This window comes from Rhinolophus sinicus, linkage group LG07 (assembly GCF_036562045.2).
Source record: "Rhinolophus sinicus isolate RSC01 linkage group LG07, ASM3656204v1, whole genome shotgun sequence".
Classification (NCBI taxonomy): domain Eukaryota; kingdom Metazoa; phylum Chordata; class Mammalia; order Chiroptera; family Rhinolophidae; genus Rhinolophus; species Rhinolophus sinicus.
The window spans coordinates 23,158,190-23,175,054 of NC_133757.1; the positions used below are offsets into that span (position 1 = coordinate 23,158,190).

The 16,865-nt window shown below is 55.8% G+C and overlaps 1 protein-coding gene and 1 long non-coding RNA gene across 2 annotated transcripts; one reads left to right on the plus strand and one right to left on the minus strand.

The window, feature by feature from the left end:
* Positions 1–4,133: 4,133 nt before the first annotated feature.
* LOC109443965 (uncharacterized) lies at positions 4,134–12,686 on the minus strand. Its single transcript, XR_002136764.2, has 4 exons — positions 12,561–12,686; positions 5,270–5,362; positions 4,936–5,044; positions 4,134–4,751 (listed from the first exon to the last, which is right to left on the minus strand). It is a non-coding gene; the product is annotated as an uncharacterized LOC109443965 (long non-coding RNA).
* LBX1 (ladybird homeobox 1) lies at positions 12,012–16,250 on the plus strand. Its single transcript, XM_019724945.2, has 3 exons — positions 12,012–12,211; positions 13,254–13,969; positions 14,664–16,250. The coding sequence occupies exons 2-3, from the start codon at positions 13,645–13,647 to the stop codon at positions 15,182–15,184; spliced, it is 846 nt and encodes a 281-aa protein (XP_019580504.1). The 5' UTR covers positions 12,012–12,211; positions 13,254–13,644; the 3' UTR covers positions 15,185–16,250.
* The last annotated feature ends 615 nt before the right edge of the window (positions 16,251–16,865 follow it).

The window sequence follows — 16,865 nt, forward strand, 5'->3', positions numbered from 1 at the left end:
GCCCTTCCCTGACTTCAATTCTAGTGAAAATTCCTACTGGTCTTTTAACACCCAGCTCAGAGTGAGCCCCTGCTAGACTCTTCCTGGGACCCCCCCAGGCAGGATTAAAGGCTCTTGCTCTGCGCTCCCATAGTCCGTGTGGAGATTTTTATGAGCCCTAGCTCATCTCTCTAATTACCCATGTATTTGTATTTCCCTGAGAAGGTCTCCAGGACAGGAATTATGTCCTATTTATCATTTTGACCCCAGTGCCTAGCAAAGGACTTGGCACATAGTAGGCTTTCATTAATGTTCATTGACTGACTGTATGAATGTATCAATAGATTCATTAATAGTTCACCCCATCTCTGAGATCCCCGGATCCTGCTGTTTTCTTTTCTGGCTGTCTTGGGCATTTCTCGAAGTCTTCTGCAGTCCCATGAATGTTTCTCCCAAAGGCACCACTACTCACCCCCAGTCCCAAAGAACATCGGTGTCTACCATACAGGACACTGCAGGATTATGGATCTGGAGAATTTTGAGGCTAGAGATTTAGGGCTTCAATACTGAGCAGAGACCACAGGAGAAAGGACAAAGTGAGGCGGGTGAGGGACTTGAATGTCTTCATTGGCCATTTGGGTCCTGAGAGGTGGGTCCAGACTGTCTCTCCCAGACAGGCCTCTGACTAGGCTGCCGGGCATGGCTGCCACTTGCCTGCCCTCCTACCTCCCCAGGCCCACGGCTGAGCGGCTGGCGAAGGCAGTGCCGGGCCAGCCCGAACAGACAGCCTTGCGCGATTGCTGGCTCCAGGCCTCCCAGCCCAGCTTGTAGCTCCCCCCAGAGTGGCGGGATTGATTGGCTGCAGCCGGAATGGGCACCAGTCTCCCTGGCTTGGACAGAAACGGGGCCATCTGTTACACCTCTAGTTAAAAGTACATAAAGTTGAGCATTTGTGCGCTGACAATACTACCCCTGATACCCTCCATGAGGCACAGCGCTCCGGCTCCTTGGCAGGCTTGCGCTCCTCGACAGGCCGGCACAGTAACGCCTACATGCTGGCTGGCTTGGCACCACCACAGACACCATGGCTCCACCCCCCAGTGGCCTAGCCCAGCTGGGTCCAGCCTAGAAGCCCAGATCCTACCTGTATCAAGGGTGGAGGGAAGGATAGAGGGGCTGGGGGTGGGTAGGAGGTTGGATATTTGTGGGTGACTCCTGCCCCAGCTCAGGGGTACCTGGACTGCAGATGAGGCCAGACTTCAGATTCTGATTTAGGGGGACCTAGGACAGCTGATCATGCTAGCCTTGGAGGGCAGGCTTCAGGTGGGCCAGCCTAGCTCTGGGATTGTGCCAGGCCTTGTGTTTCCAAAGCCAAGCCAACCAGAAGAGTATCTTGTTACCTAATAAGCTCATGCACCTGAATTTGGCATCTTACACCAAACAAAAAGACAGCTTTGGATAAGGCTGGGTTCTGGATTTTGGCCTTGGACTCTGAGTTCTAGATTTTGGTTTCTGGGCTTTAGGGTGTAGATCCTGGTTTCTGAACCCGAATTTCTGGTCTCTGGTTCAGGCCTGGATATTCAAGGCATTCCACAAATGTCTTTCCCCACTTATCTTCCTCTGGTGCTCTAGCCAGGCCGGCCTACCTGTCTCCCAAAACTGTTGTGAGCCGTCCTGTCTCTGCCCCTTTGCTCTTGCTGCCCCCTCTCACGCCAGCCTGGAATACTGTATTTCTTCCCTCCAACCTCTCAATCCTTCCCATCCTTCAAGGCCTAGCTCTAGTCCCAGCTCTGCCAGACAGACTTCTCTGGTTATAGGGCTACTCCCTGCTCTGATCTCCCAGAGGCTCTCTCCCCTACCTGAATGGTTTCTCATGAGTATGTCCACTATGAGAGTTGAGTTCCTTCTGCACCTTGTCTTACCCACTGACTAGAACAGGGCTGAGAGCACAATGTGGGACGAGGCTCTACAGGGACAGCCTGAACTCAACTCAGCTGTCAGGGAAGGAGAACAATGACTACAAAGGTGGTACCAGCTTTCCCAATGACCCCCCTAATGGCTCTGCTGCTCACAGCCTGGAAAGTAGATGGCCAGGTAGACAGACAGCCTTTGAATACTCATGTGTTTGTTTGATACACATTTATTAAACATATGCTATGTGCTTAGTCCTGTGTGGGGCATGGAAGAGCAGAGGGAATAGTAAAAAGAAAAAATGAGATTCGACACAGTCCCTGCCCTCAAAGAGCTTACCTATGAGTAAAGACCATGAGGCAAGTCCAAATAATAATTATAATGCTATGAACCAACTAAAATCAACAGAAGTGCCTTTTGTTTCATGCAACAACAGACTCACAGAGCTGAAAAAGACCCAGAAGGTCAGAGACTAATATCCCGTCCTTGGCCAAAACACATTTATATACATTACATGACATAATGTGATTAAAGCTCTTACTTGGCACAAAGTAAGTGATAGTTAAACAAGGAAGATCATGATGATGGCAATATGACTGATTATTAGCCTTTTCAGCCGGCTCTGAGCAAGCTCCACCTGTTGCAAGAGCTCACTCCCACATAAGGCAACTCTTCCCATTGTTTATATTCTTCCCTTCAGAAAGCCATTCACAAGGATGAGCTGAAACCATCCTCTCTATCCCTGCTTGGCAGTGGTGGTGATTCCACATCTGAGACCACACAGCAGAGCTGGTCTAGGGTGAGGCCAGTGAGAGAGATGCCTAAGCACAAAATTTAAGGGTCATACACAACACTGAGAGCAAGTACCTTTTAAATCGTGCACCCTAGGTACCTCACTTGCTTCACCCTGGTCCCAGCCGTGCCATATAGTGAGTCTGTACCCTTCTCCCCAGCCCCAGGTGGCGCTGTCAGATTTCTCAAGTATCCTTAGCCTCCAAAGAAGCTCTCACCAGCAGCCTACAGGATGTGGGGTGACCTAATACAGCCCCCAAGGATGGGGTGATGGGGTCAGAGGACTGAGAAATAGGGGAGGGTGTAGGGGGACTTACCTGGCCACTCCAGTTGTTACCTGCACAACACCTCCTTCTGGCCTGAGGAGTTGCCCCCACCTCTCCCCCACAACACTGGTACAAGGGCCTAAGTCAGGTCAATGTACCAAAATCAGGGCCCTAAAAGAACCCAGACAATAGGCTGTAAAGGACATTGGGCAATGAGGCTGGATATGGAAAGTCACATGACTCTCCTTCTCATGGGCATCACCATGTAGGCGTGTGTGTGTGTGTGTGTGCATGCAAGTATGTAGAAAGCAGAATGTAAAGCTTATAGGCCATAGAATACCCTGGAGGATGGGGATGGGGGGATGAGGGGGAAGGTAGGGATCAGGAGGGCTGGGGGAGGGAGAGAAGTGGAATCTGAATACCCTGTGCTACTTCCCAGCTGAGTTACCTCAAACAATCCACTTGACCTGTCTGAGGCTCAATTTACTAGCTGCAAATTGGACTATAAAGACTGTTTGCCTACCTACAGGGAGGATCATGGAAGAGCCTACGGTGACAGGCCAAGAGCTTTATAAAGTTCAGTCATATTCATCTGCTGGAGGCGAGGCTAGGCATGCTGAAACCTTCTGGGCTCTGCTTAAACTGTAGTTGCACCCTGCTCCCCAGTCTAGGCTGGGGTCCAGCTTGGGGGGTCTATGTTGCCTAGAACCACTTTTGTGGCCTCCTTGTTTCTGGCCTTCATCCATCCCATCCTGACAAATCCTGACTTTTTTCTTTCCTGTTTATAAAGCCTTATCCACCCGCATGGCCTCTTCAGCCTCCCAAGAAAGAGCCCTGAGAGGAAAGCGCCTATAGAATTCTTTCCATGTTCACAGGCACAAACCCAGGCCCACAGTGGGTTAGAAGCGTAAGGTGGGGAGGAGCGGGGGGGGGGGGGGAAGGGACTTGAACTTGGCTCTTCTGAGTCCCTTCTCCCATGCTGGTGCCCGAGGATCACTGAGAGACTGCTAGGATGGGCGCCCGGGCTGGGAAGCGCACCCAGAACTCCGGGTAGGCGGAGGCGCACCAGACAAGGCCTGTGCTTCCCCCCGCCCGCCAGCAGTAGGCGCTGTGGCGGAGGTGCCCCAAGTACCAGAGCATTAACTTAAGAGTAGCTCACGCTAATATCCCTGGCTGTGTGGAAACAGCGTTTTATTAAATGCTTCACACAGATTTGGTATAATAAAGATGAATATATTATATCCTTTGCCTCCCCCAGAGTGAGACAATAATAAGAGAGGGGAAAAAAACAATAAAGTGAAACATAAATACAATGTAATGGGACTTGTGTCGAGGGACGCGTGGCCTGTCGGGGCTGCCACAGGGCGACTTTACAGCGGGAGCTAGGGATGGGGTCGCCCGGGGAGCCGGATTCCAGCCCCTCCCGGCCCGGCCATGGGATCCCAGGCCCTGTCTCCAGCCTGCCCAACCTTGCACCCCGACAGCCAGTCCCTTCTCTGCAGCTAGGAGGACTCTACCTTAGAGGCACTCCGGGAAAGTGTAAACGCGGGGGAGGGTCATCTGACCATACCTCTGCCCTGGGTAGGGCCATGCGCATTCTCCCCCTCCGTAGGCCCCACAGGCCTGACAGACTCATGAGCGGATGGACAGACTCGAAGGAGGTAAAAATCGGGGAGCGATGGCTTCTACGTTGAGAAAGGTTGCCCACCTGGTCCAACCCCCGGGGCTCTCCCATAACACGCCGGAAGTCCCTCATTTGGGTCTCATTTCCATCCTTCTCTGGGAGGCACCAAAATCGTTTACCTGAAAATAAGAATTTCAAAGCTTTCCCAGCACGAAAAAAGGGGAAACCTCGGAGGTTCAGCACCACCCCTCCCGGTTTAGGTCTCGGCCACCGCCGGCTAGGGCTCTATTCACCAGTCCAGGGCGAGACTGTATGGCTTAAACGCAAGAGCGCCTCGGAGCAGGATCTGGGTCAGAACCCCACCTGTGGCGCTGACCAGTGCGTCGCGATCTTAACCTCAGTTTCTGTTAGGTAAAACGGAGATCTGGTCAGGATTGGAGAGAAGGTTTTCTAACACCTGGCAGCCCGTCAACTGTAAAAAAGAAAAATAAAAAGCAGCTACTAGCTGCTCCCCGAAATATTCGTTAAAATAAATGGCCATTTCAAACCTACAATTCCCACGAATCTCACTTCCTCTTTAGGCCCCAAAGCAGGCAACCCCTTTCCGAAACAAATGAAAAGACTTAGTCTCTCATCACTCTCCCTAAATCTCCTGACTTTTACTCCCATCGAGGGTCAGAAAGATTAAGAGACTTACCCAAGATCACACAGCCCACCGATGGCGGGGCCATCTGAAGTCAAGGTGCCATTAGCCCATCTCATCTGCCTCTTCCGAGTCACCCGAGCCGCCCTGTGGTGAAAGCTGTTCGAAATTTAGCCACGAACCCAGAGCCCCAGCTGAGGCCTCAAGAGGGGCTTACTCTGCCCCCAGGGGCCAGGGGCTGCGGCAGACCGCACTTACCAAACGAAGAAAAACGAATGAGAAAGAACGTGTAGAGGAGGAAAGAAGATAAGAAGAAGGAGGAGGCAGTGGACAAACAGGAAGATTCTTGGAGGCAGGTGGGAGGGCGGCGCGGGGGAGAGGCACGAGAGCTGCCTTCAGCGGGGCTTCTGGTCTGGCTGCCTGGGACACTGGTGAGGACCAGGCTGGGTCCCTGTCTGCGCCAGCCCCGGGAGGGCCAGCGGAGCCAGTGCGAGGGTCTCCGCCAAAGTTCACCACATAAGGGCAGCGAGGCTGCTTGGGGAAAGGAGCGGGCTGTTGAAAAGAGGGTGGGTCGACCTAATGGAAGTGAAGGAACTTGGGGAAGAGCTGGAGGAAATAAGCAGCGGGGGATGTGAAAGGGAAGAAACACGATCCCTCAAGATCAGGAATCCAGGTACACGCCGGAAATGGAAAAGTCAAAGGGAACTGGTTCCACTCAAACGAAATAAGGCTGCGAGTGTTATACACTTAGCCTCTGTCCAGGCCCAGTAACCTGAGGCTCCATTCCTTGCCCTGGTGAGCGCAGGGCCGGGACGCTCACCAGCGGCTGACACAGCCAGAACTGGGTTCGCTGGTCCCGGAGATGCGGAGATGCGGAAGCAGAGGCTGGGAACTTGGGGGTCCAGAGTGGGTGGAGGGTCCTGCGACTTCCCCAGAACTTCACTTCGATCGCAAGGAAAACCCAGGCCCGGGCGAAGCAGCCCCACGGCATCCGGGCTCTGAGCACAGGCCTGAGCCTGCCTTCTCCACTTTGCTCAAAGCCACACTGCCCACATTCTCTGTGCGGTTAGGCACTGGGGCAGTTGGTTCCTGCAAGTCGGACCCCCACCCCACCCCCGCCCCCGCCCCTGACCCAGCACGTCCCTTAGTCTGGTCTTGGTCCCGCTGCCTGTCTTCTCTTGCTGGGGGTCTTGAGAGCGGTTTAGCTGGGACAGCACTGCCCAGCAGGTGGCTCTCTGACCAGTGGGGCCCCAAAGGTTCCGGGACCAGGGAGTCTTGTGGCACTTGGCCCAGGCAGAATCCAGGATACTAGCGAGCAGGGTGGTCTTCTATCCTGGCTCCCCTCCTCAAGCGTGTTAGTGACACCCCCCCCCCAGCTGGAACACGAGGGACGGTGTGGGCGGCAGTGCTAATGCAATGAGCCCCCGCATAGCTGCTGAATTATTCAAGTGCAGTTTATTATGAGAAGCCTGACTCAGGCCTTTCCTGTCCCCGGCTAGTGGGGCTGGCCTGCTCCTCTGTCTCTCTCCTCTCTCCCTTCTTGGGTCCCTCTGCATATTCACCTGGTCTAGCCTAGGCCCCTCGCTGCCCACTCTGAAGCCTGGGGCCCTCCCATAGGCAATGAGACCTCTGTGCAATGGCTGGCACTTACCAATAACAGCAGTTGTGCTCAGACCCAGGAGTTCCTGGGCCAAATAGGTTAGTAAGGGAAAGAGAGGGTCAAGCTGTTGGAGCTTCTGAGAGCAGCAAGGAGAATGGAAACCCCATTGTAGGTCCAGGAGTAGCAAGGACTGGAGGTGTAGCCTCATCCCAACTCCCTGACCCCTGCAGCCCCAAACAGCCCTCCCAGGAGCCCGCCAGCACCTGCCTCTGGCTGCAGATGTGATGGGGGGTGTGCACAAGGGACCAGGGATTTCACCCCATCCCAGCAGCTTGCTGCCCAGGTGAGAGAGGTTGGAAATATGGGAGCACTCTCTTTCTCCCTCTGGGCTGGCACTTCCAGCGTCCTGCTTGGCTGTCCCCCTTGCCTGGAGAGTGGTCCCCACTTCTGTACCTACCCAATGCTCCTGATTTTTCAAGGCTTAACTCAAATGCCACCTCCACTAGGACACAACCAGACTTCACACACACACACACACACACACACTTATCTTTACCCTCTTTACAGTCTCCTGGGCTACGGGGGGGGGGGGGGTGTCTGTTTCCTGCCACTCCTTCCTGCTCATCACCCTTCATCTTCTGTCTGTTCTTCCTCTCTGCTTCTGGGCCCAAAACATGATAGGCACTCAATTCTGTTTTGAGGGAGAGAGGGAGGGAGGGAGGAAGGGAGGGAGGGAGGGAAGTAACACCCTCCATTCCTGAGTTAGTCCATACCACAGCTGGGTCCAGAACCCAGGAGCCACCCCATGACATGGCCAAAAAGTATTAAAGAATGAGGTTTCTATACCCCTCTCTGTGTGTTAGAGCAGCAGGGGTGCCTCACACATCTGCACACAGCTGGCAGAACAATGTACCTACCCTCCCCTCACACTCCTGGTCCTCTCTCTGGGGCACAGACTGAGGTCCCTGCCTGCCTCTCTTTTTTCTTTTTTTTATTCATTTAACAAATGCATGAGGAAACTTTGGTATATGCCAGGCTGGCACAGGGCATGGAGAGGAGATTCAGGTCCCTTCCTCCCCAAGTTCACAGCCAGGTGGAGAGGCAGAAGGGCAGAGAGACAAACCAGCCGGTCCCCGGCAATCTGATGTGACATCAAGGAGGTGTGTGCTAAGGAGCACAGAGAAGCTGAACAGAGAAGGGAAGGTTTCTCCAAATGAGTTGAGCACTAAAAACAGAGGAAGAGGTGCCAGGAAGGGAAGTGACAGAAACCCTTCCTGCCTCAGGATGAGAGGAGCAAAGGCTTGGGACCAAAAAAGAGGGCTGTTCTGGAGGCTGCAGAATATGGTCACCTGGGCCTTGAGCGCTTCCTGGGAACGGTCTCATCCCCTCTTTCTCTGTCTCTGTCACTCCGTGGTCTGTCTATGTCCCCCACACTTCAAAAAGGCAGTCAATCCCCCTCTGTAGGACTGAAGTGCCTGAAAGAGGTTGGCTCTTATGGTGGGGCCACCCTGTCACGAGGCTCTAAAGGAGTTCAGATCACAAAACAAGTAGGGAGGGAAGAAGCAGGGAGGGGTGCTCTCCAAAGGAGTGCCCTGGCATAGATTCTGCCCCCACTTCTCTTTGCCAGATGAGGTCTTGAGAGCTGGGACTGACCAGAGAAAACAGGGCAGGTCCAGAAGCAGGCTTGCAGCCCAGCCTGAATTGCAGAGCAACTGGCTCCCTACTCCCCAGGCCTTTGAGGAGGCAGCTTTCCTCCCTTTTCCCCTTCTCCTTCCCTTACCGGCCTACTTCTGACCTTAACCTTTTTCTGAATCTCCAACCCCTTTTGAGAATCCAATGTTATGTGATATTGTCCCTGGGAAAAAATGTGCCTACTTGGGCTCACATACATAATTTTACACAATTCCAGGATCTGCAGAGCCCCTGAAGCCCATTCAAAGAGACCTTGGGGGCCTCGGGTTAAGAACCCCATTGTTCTAGGACTATGACTTGAGTCAGAAAAACCAGTCCTCAAATCCTAGTGACACAAAACCAGCTGTGTGACTTTGGGTGGGTTACTTAACTTCTCTGGGCCTCATTTTCCGTATATGTAAAATCGGGGTAATAGCAGTAGCTACCTCAGAGGGTTGTAATATGTGAAATGAATAAAACTCTTAGCCTGAAGCCAGCACACACAGTAAGGACTTATGGTGTTTATTGTCATGGTTATTGTTGTTGTTACTGCAGATGGTGGCCCAGGGCAGAATATAAAAACCAAGTGGGCAGTCCCAGTTCAGCCAGGATGGCAGGAGGCAATCTATCGGAGTCTACTTCTATAGCAGAAGAAACACTCTGAATTCTACAAGGAGAGAGAGTAGCAGGTCCCCAGGGGACAGAAATGATCCCAATTGGTGGTCAAGTTAACTCATTTCAAGCGGTGTCAGAACCTTTTTTCTGAGGGACGCTCTAGCCTGAGGGCCAACACTGGTGCTTACACAAATAATCTGGAAACGAATGGGGCTACCAAAACAATCTGGATTAAAGCGATGGAGCCTTTGGGGGTTGACTTGAATTATTCTCCTGTGCTAAGAAACAACTCATTTAGTTTGGCTCTGTAGGGTCCCCTTATCTTGACAATTCATGCAATGCTCTTTCCTTCCTCTTTGAAATATTCACTAAACTAGGGGGAAAACAAATTTTTGGCAAAATAATCCCTTCCCCTTCTACTGGAGATGGAATAAGACTGGACTCTGGCGGTATAGGCAGCAAGCACAAATTCAGGAGTCAGGATACAGTATAGATCAGGCTCTGAAGACAGACATTCCCTCCGTGGAGCAGACTCAAGGAATAAGCTACTTCCAGCTTCAGGGGAGATGACACTGGCTCAGCTGACTGGGGATTAGGGACCCTGCAATGTCTTCCTAACCCTGTATGGGATCCCAGGAAGGGGGTTGGGCAGAAAGTTAGATTCTGGAGAGCAACAGCAGAGTTCCTTTCCACCAACCCCCACCCCATTGCCCCTGAATTACTCAGTCTTCCAATTTTCACAACCTCCAAAACTCCTGAGGGGGGCCAGTCAAGAACCAAGCCTTTCCCCTTGCCTGGTCAGCGAGGGTGGATGGAATCTGGGGATAGAATCCCCAGATCAAGGTCCCTGCCCTCAAGGACCGCCCAGTTTGTCTGGCAGGAGGGGGAGTCAGTCTGACTGAAAACCCAGAACACAACTCCTTACTTTGCAGGAGGGGTATGGGCAGCTGGTGGATTTGAGCTCCCAGGAATTCTGAAGATCCCCACCATCCACATACTAGGGTTTGAGTTGGGGAAACTGCAAGGTACAGAAAAGGCCCATGGAGAAATTGGGCTGGTTTTTGAAGATAGCCTGGATGAGGCGATGGAGACAGGTTACCCTAAACAACAAAATGGGGGTGGCACCACCGGGTGCCCCCTGAACCTCTAGCTGTGCAGGTCTGAGCTATTTGGCTCAGGAGTTCAACCAATTAGGCCAAAACACAAAGCCTCAGGATTGACCCGTAGGTACTATTGGCCAGGGTGGGAATAAGAGGTTTGGCAACAGTAGGTGGAAGAGGTAACATAGCAGAAGATTTTGGAATGTTCTGTACACTTTGACATGATGTGGCTGAAGACTAAAGGTCCCAGGAAACAGGGCCCCAGCAAAATAATTCTGTGCTCCTGCCCCCCTGCTCCCAATGACATTCCTCATCTTCCTGGCAGCCTCACAGCAACCCTAAACTTCTCTGGTCCTGAGGGACTGGGAGATGGGCAGTAGGAGGGTTGTCCTTCTGATCCTGTCCTACAGGCCAGCATCAGGTGTGAAGACAGGAACAGACAAAAAGAATGGGGGGTGGGTATGGGAGGAAGCCCCTCCCAAGATAGGGACCCAAGAGTCAACTTCCCTGATCTATAGGGGCCTCCTCTGATAGCAGGGGGTATGTGGCTTGCCTGAGGCTCTGGGTCAGGGCTTTGGGGGTTATGACAGGGAAAGGCTGTGGACCAGAGGCTGAGGCAAGATCCTGAGAGCAGGAAGTGAGAGGAGAGGGCAGACCCTAAATGGTCCCAGAGCTTCCAAACCAGCAGGGTCCTGCTCCCTGGCGCCCTCTCCCTCAGGTCCCTCTCCACCATCTCCAGGCTCCGACTCCACAATTATTAGGCCCAGCATCACCTCCTGGCTCCCAGAACAGCTGATGCACTAAAGACAGGCCTGCCTTGGGGATGTTTCTGCAGCTCTGGGGGAACTGAGAATTCCGTTCTCACCATTCCTGTCTCTGAGCACCTTTCCTGTCCCCAAAATGCAAGACAAAGATGAGGAAGAGGGTAAGTAGCTCTTCCCAACACTCCCAAGTAGGCCTGGGGCAGGCGCTGGGGTTCCCAAACAACAATCCTTTCTCCTTACACTGTCCCTTTTACTCTGGAGAGCTGCGAGCCATGCTCCAAACAAATAACTACATAAAAGGGAGATAAAGCAATAGATCTCTGGTGCACTGCGACCCCTATGCTGGAGGCATCCAGGAAGAGAACCTGTCCCCTGCCCCACAGCCCAGCGTGGCTTGTCCCCTTTCTGGGGCAGGTATGGGGAGCAAAAAGCCCAAAAGGTCCTATTCTTCCCATGCCAATCTCTGGACTGGGCCACCGTCCTCCACACTGGCCTCTCTGGGCCCTTCTCTAGACGAAGCAGGGTTGCTGGATGGCACTGGCTGCCCAGGAGTTTACAAACAAAGCCAGAGAAAGGGCTGGGGCTGTGTGTGGGGGAAGAAAGCAGTTCTTCCTCCCTTGGCTCCAACACCCTTTTCTTCCCCTCCTTTCTCCAGGGGCAGAGGTAGAAAATTAGGGTGGTGGGGCCAGAGGCCCCATACAAACCAGATGAGCCAAGCAAGAGAGAAAAGAGCCTGGGGGCACAGCCCCCTTGGGTGCCTCAGGGAAATGAAAGATGTAGGTAAGGTATCAAACATGCCTAAATACCCACAGGTTCACATCTGTTTACATAAATATACACACGAAGAACCACACACAAATATACATATTCAAAAACAAACACATTCCAATGCCCATGCACACAAATGCTTCCCTGATGTCAGTCCAGGCCATAGGGTTCCCAGCCTCTAGTCTGACTCTAACCCCGTCCTCTCTGCGGGTTCCTGAGAGCGAAGCCCCAGCCACGGCCCGCCCCCTCCGGGCCCCCGCCCCGCATCCGGAACAGCTGGAGTCGGCCGGGCGGTGCACTCAAGCCCCGCGCTGGGCTGGGCGGGGCCGCCAGCGGGGCCCCGGCCGGGGCCCGGCAGAGCGCAGCGGGGAGGCCCGGAGCCGACCCCGTTAGCCCCTGCACCCGGCCCGGCTGCCGGTCGGACGCCGGTCCCCAGGCGGGCGGTGGCCCCAGCCGGCCTCTAGAGCCTTGATCCGAGGTAAGTGTGCAAGATTGCCGGGGGAGGTAAGGCTGTCTCTTTGGGCTCAGGCCCGGGGAGAGGTGCCTAGAGTCACCACCGACTCCCCCATCCGTCTCTCGGCTGGGGAAGGCTGAGTCCTCTGGCTACCTCCCCAACCCGTGGAGTCCCCCACTCCTGTGTCCCGTATCGCCTCGCGCAGGGCTGTAGAACCCGTTCAGACCTCCTGATATCCTTTCCCCAGGCGCGTGGCCCAAGGCCGCGCGTGAGGGGCAAGAGAATCTAGGGGTAGGGGCGCTGGGTCCTTGATCACAGCTTGGCAAAGTCCGCGCTGGGCGGCGGCGGGGCCCACCCAGGCTCCTGGTCTTACCTGGCCCGCTGGGCGGCCGCGAACCTCCCCGGCTGGCTCTAGCCGTCCTTCTCGGACACCAAAATCCCTGGTCGGAGAGCCTGAGACTTGCGGGCCAGCGCTGCCACCGCAGCCAGGCCGACGGGAGGCGGGTGCGCCGGGAGCGCGGCTCGCAGTTTGGGGTGGGGGCGGCGGCTTTTCAGTCGTCGGAGGTTGGGGTGCAATAAAGGCGCAGCTAATGTAATTTACAAACAGCTCGGGCCGAGCGGGGCGCAGCGCCCGGACTGACAGGCGCATTAGGCAGGCTAATTCCAGCCGGCTCCTCCTACCCCCGGCCCGCTAATTAATGAGCTTCCCAACTTAGAGCCGCCTGCATTGGACAGACAGAGAGTGAAAGAGAGGGAGAGGGAGAGAGAAGGAGAGAGACGGGGGGAGCAGAGAAGGGAGAGGGAGGGAGAGAGAGAACAGGCGGGGGAAGAACAGAGAGAAAGAGGAGAGAAGAGAAAGGAGAGAGAAGAGAGAGAAAGACAGGGAGGAGAGAGAGAGATAGAGAGAGAGAGAGAGAGAGAGAGAGAGAGAGAGAGAGAGAGAGAGAGAGAGAGAGAGAGAGAGAGAGAGAGAGAGAAGTGCTGCTGCAGATAATTGATTACTCCTCGATCAAGGCTAACTTGTTAGCAATAGTCAATTGCCCCATCTCTCCGCCTCCCCTCGCAGTACGGGATCGGCGCCCTCGCTTCGGCTCTTCCAACTGCCGCCGCCAGGACCCGGGGCCAGGAGCCGCCGCGGAGCCACCTGACACCTTTAAATAGCACCGGGGCTGGCGAAACTGGAGCCCCGCGCGGCGCGCCCCGGCTCGGGCCCCGGATTGCTGGAAGCCCCGGCGGCGGCAGCGCCCGCGTCAGCGCCCTCTTCCCGGGGCCCCGTGCGGTTCTGCTTGCCTCTGCCGCTGCGCTAATCGGCCCTGCGCCCGGCCCGCGCCCTGCCCGGCGCGGCCTCCTTCCGGCCCGCAGCTGCCACCCGCCCGCGCCGCCCGGCGCCCGAGCTGCCCGCGGGCTGGGTCCCCGCGGCCCGAGCCGCCCCGGCCGGGCCCCCAAACGAGGCCGAGATGACTTCCAAGGAGGACGGCAAGGCGGCGCCGGGGGAGGAGAGGCGGCGCAGCCCGCTGGACCACCTGCCACCGCCCGCCAACTCCAACAAGCCGCTGACGCCATTCAGTATCGAGGACATCCTCAACAAGCCGTCTGTGCGGAGAAGTTACTCGCTGTGCGGGGCGGCGCACCTGCTGGCGGCCGCGGACAAGCACGCGCCGGGCGGCTTGCCCCTGGCGGGCCGCGCGCTGCTCTCGCAGACCTCGCCGCTGTGTGCGCTTGAGGAGCTGGCCAGCAAGACCTTTAAGGGTCTGGAGGTCAGCGTCCTGCAGGCAGCCGAAGGTAGGTGCCGCCGTTGGGGTTCCCCTGCGCCAAGCACCCAGAGCCCCGCTTCGTATGCCCAATGCTCTTCGCGCCCTGTGCCTCAGTCTGCCTCCTCCCCTACCGGCGGTCAGGGCCCTCCAGCCCAAGCCGCTGCCGCTGGGAGTGAAGATGGGTGGGACGGGACCCAAACCCGATTTTCTAGGGACCTCGGGGTAGGCCAGGGTGACTGGAGAGGGGTGGCGGGAACCCAAGCTCTCTGCAGTCTGCCTGCCCTACCTGGCTCCCTCCTGTTCCCAGTGGCCTGGAAACTCTTAGCCCTGTTCCTGGGGTGGGAAATGGAGAGCCTTTTGCTGGGAACTTTTGGGTAAGGGTAGAGTTGGGGTGATTGGGAAGAGGTGGAGTACCAACATTGACACCGAAGTCAGGGTGTCCCTGTCTGGCTCCCTTCCTCTCTAGCAACCTTGAGTTTTTCAAACCAACTCTTAGGTGGGGGACAGAAACCAAAACAAATTTTCCTAGGGACTTCCGGGATACAAGATACCGGGGAAGGGGTTTGCCATAGCAGAGGCTTGCTTTAGTCTGGAAAGTGGAATCAAATCTGAGGAGGAAACAAGGGCAGACCGTAGGCCGGATGGGCCTGGGTGAGGTGACTGAGAGCCAGGGTGGGGTCTCTTCTCCCCTGGCGCAAGCCTATACTATGGTTTCCTCACAGGCCGCGACGGGATGACCATCTTTGGGCAGCGACAGACCCCAAAGAAGCGGCGAAAGTCGCGCACGGCCTTCACCAACCACCAGATCTACGAGTTGGAGAAGCGCTTCCTCTACCAGAAGTACCTGTCCCCTGCTGATCGCGACCAAATCGCGCAGCAGCTGGGCCTCACCAACGCTCAGGTCATCACCTGGTTTCAGAATCGGCGCGCCAAGCTCAAGCGGGACCTGGAGGAGATGAAGGCCGACGTGGAATCCGCCAAGAAACTGGGCCCCAGCGGGCAGATGGACATCGTGGCGCTGGCCGAACTGGAGCAGAACTCGGAAGCCACGGGCGGCGGTGGTGGCGGCTGCGGCAGGGCCAAGTCGAGGCCTGGCTCTCCGGCACTCCCCCCAGGCGCCCCGCAGGCCCCGGGCGCTGGGCCCCTGCAGCTCTCCCCCGCCTCCCCGCTCACGGACCAGCCAGCCAGCAGCCAGGACTGCTCGGAGGACGAGGAAGACGAAGAGATCGACGTGGACGATTGAGCGGCACTGGGATCTTCTGCTGCCCGGGGACCCTGGAGCCCGTAGGCCCACCGCCTTCCGATCGAACCGCCGAGGGGAGCTGGGACCTCCTCTACAACTCCCGCCTTCTCCCCTGTCCCTAGCCCGGACTCGGCTCCTAGTAGCCGCCTCTTCCCTCTCGAAGCAATAAACCCGGGCTGGCCGGCCGGGCCGGCCGCCGTGCGCGGCCTCCGCCGCCCCGGGAGCCCTCGCCGTGCAATTCTGTATGGCTTCTGTATAAATATTTAAACCTATATAGCGGGTTCTTCCCACTGCAGCCTGACTTTTTTCTTTTTTATTTTTTAAAATCTCGGAAATTTTCATGTTTTCAAAGCTCTTAGGCTGTCGGGTTTGCTGAGAGTGAGGCAGAATTGAGGGTAACGGACACTGAACCCCGCGGTCTGGAGGAGGGGGCCGCCCTGATTGTTTTGATTTTTCTCTGCATGTGGCGAATGCACCGGCCCTCTCCCTCCTCACCTCCCTAGGCCTATTGCAGTTGATTTCTTTTATTTCCTTCTGCCTTCACCCCCCCCCCCGCGTGGGAAGGGGCTGAGGTGGGCAGCTGGGTCCTGACTTGCAAGTTTCAAAAGGATCTCTTCTTCCCCTAGCGAGAGAAGTCTGTTTTCGATGCCATTTCTGCCTCCCAATACCCCCTAACGCTATTTTAAAGATTCCTCCCCACCCTGTCTCGGTTTTCTTGGACTGACTGCTGGGGTCCGGGTCTTAGGGACAAAGCAGGGGAAAATCTAACCAACCAACGAAAAAGGAACCCAAAGCCCTAGAATTATTTTTTACTCTTTTTAGAATTTTTTTGCATGTGTCAGAGACTGAGAGGCCAACCTAAGCCCTCACCCCACCTCCTCCACAGCTCTGGGTCTGTCTTGCAGTCTCCAACGCCCTGCTCCTAGCTCGACTTGGCCAGAGAAGGTTGGCCGAATGAGGGTGGGTCCCGCGTGCCCCTTCCCTGCTCCTGCCCTGCCTTCTCCTCCCCGGACTGTACCCAAGGCCTCTTTCTCCGATAAATAAAGTCTTTGCCATTTTACTAGAAGCGGCGGTGACCATGTCTGAATGAGTGGGCCCTATTCAGGGAAGCCGCGGCAGGTTCGGTGTCTCCCGGCTGCAAGTCACCGGCTGCCCTGGCCTTGGAGATTTGGAGGAGTTTCAGGGCAGGGGTGAGAATGAGAGGGGAGGGGGGGTAGTAGTGGGAGGAGGCTCTTCTTGCCCACAAACACGCGGCAGTCTCCAAATAGGGTGGGGATGGCTAGAGAAGCCGGCTTCGTCAGGTCCGGGTAAAAAGTGAGGCGTGCACTGCTGGGCGCAAATGCGTGCGTATGGTGGGAGCGCCACGGGTGCAAAATTAATTTGTGTGGGACAAAGTGTGGAGGGGGACTTGCGGTACTGTTGGTGCATCCCACCCGGGACCCAAAGGCATTATCCTGGACTCCCTGGGACATGGCTAAGCCTCCGGTATATGGCAGGTATAGCTTAGCGGGACAGCCGGGTGGAGCCTAAGGGCTCCCGAGTTTCGGTTCTGCAGGAGGGCCTCACCCTTCGGGAGAGAGAAAAAGGCACCAAGGCACCAAGGGCAGGCTGAACTGGGCACACAGGCACGGGGAGATGTGAGCCCGAAGTGTCTGAGAGTTTGGGGTGAATTTCTGGTGAC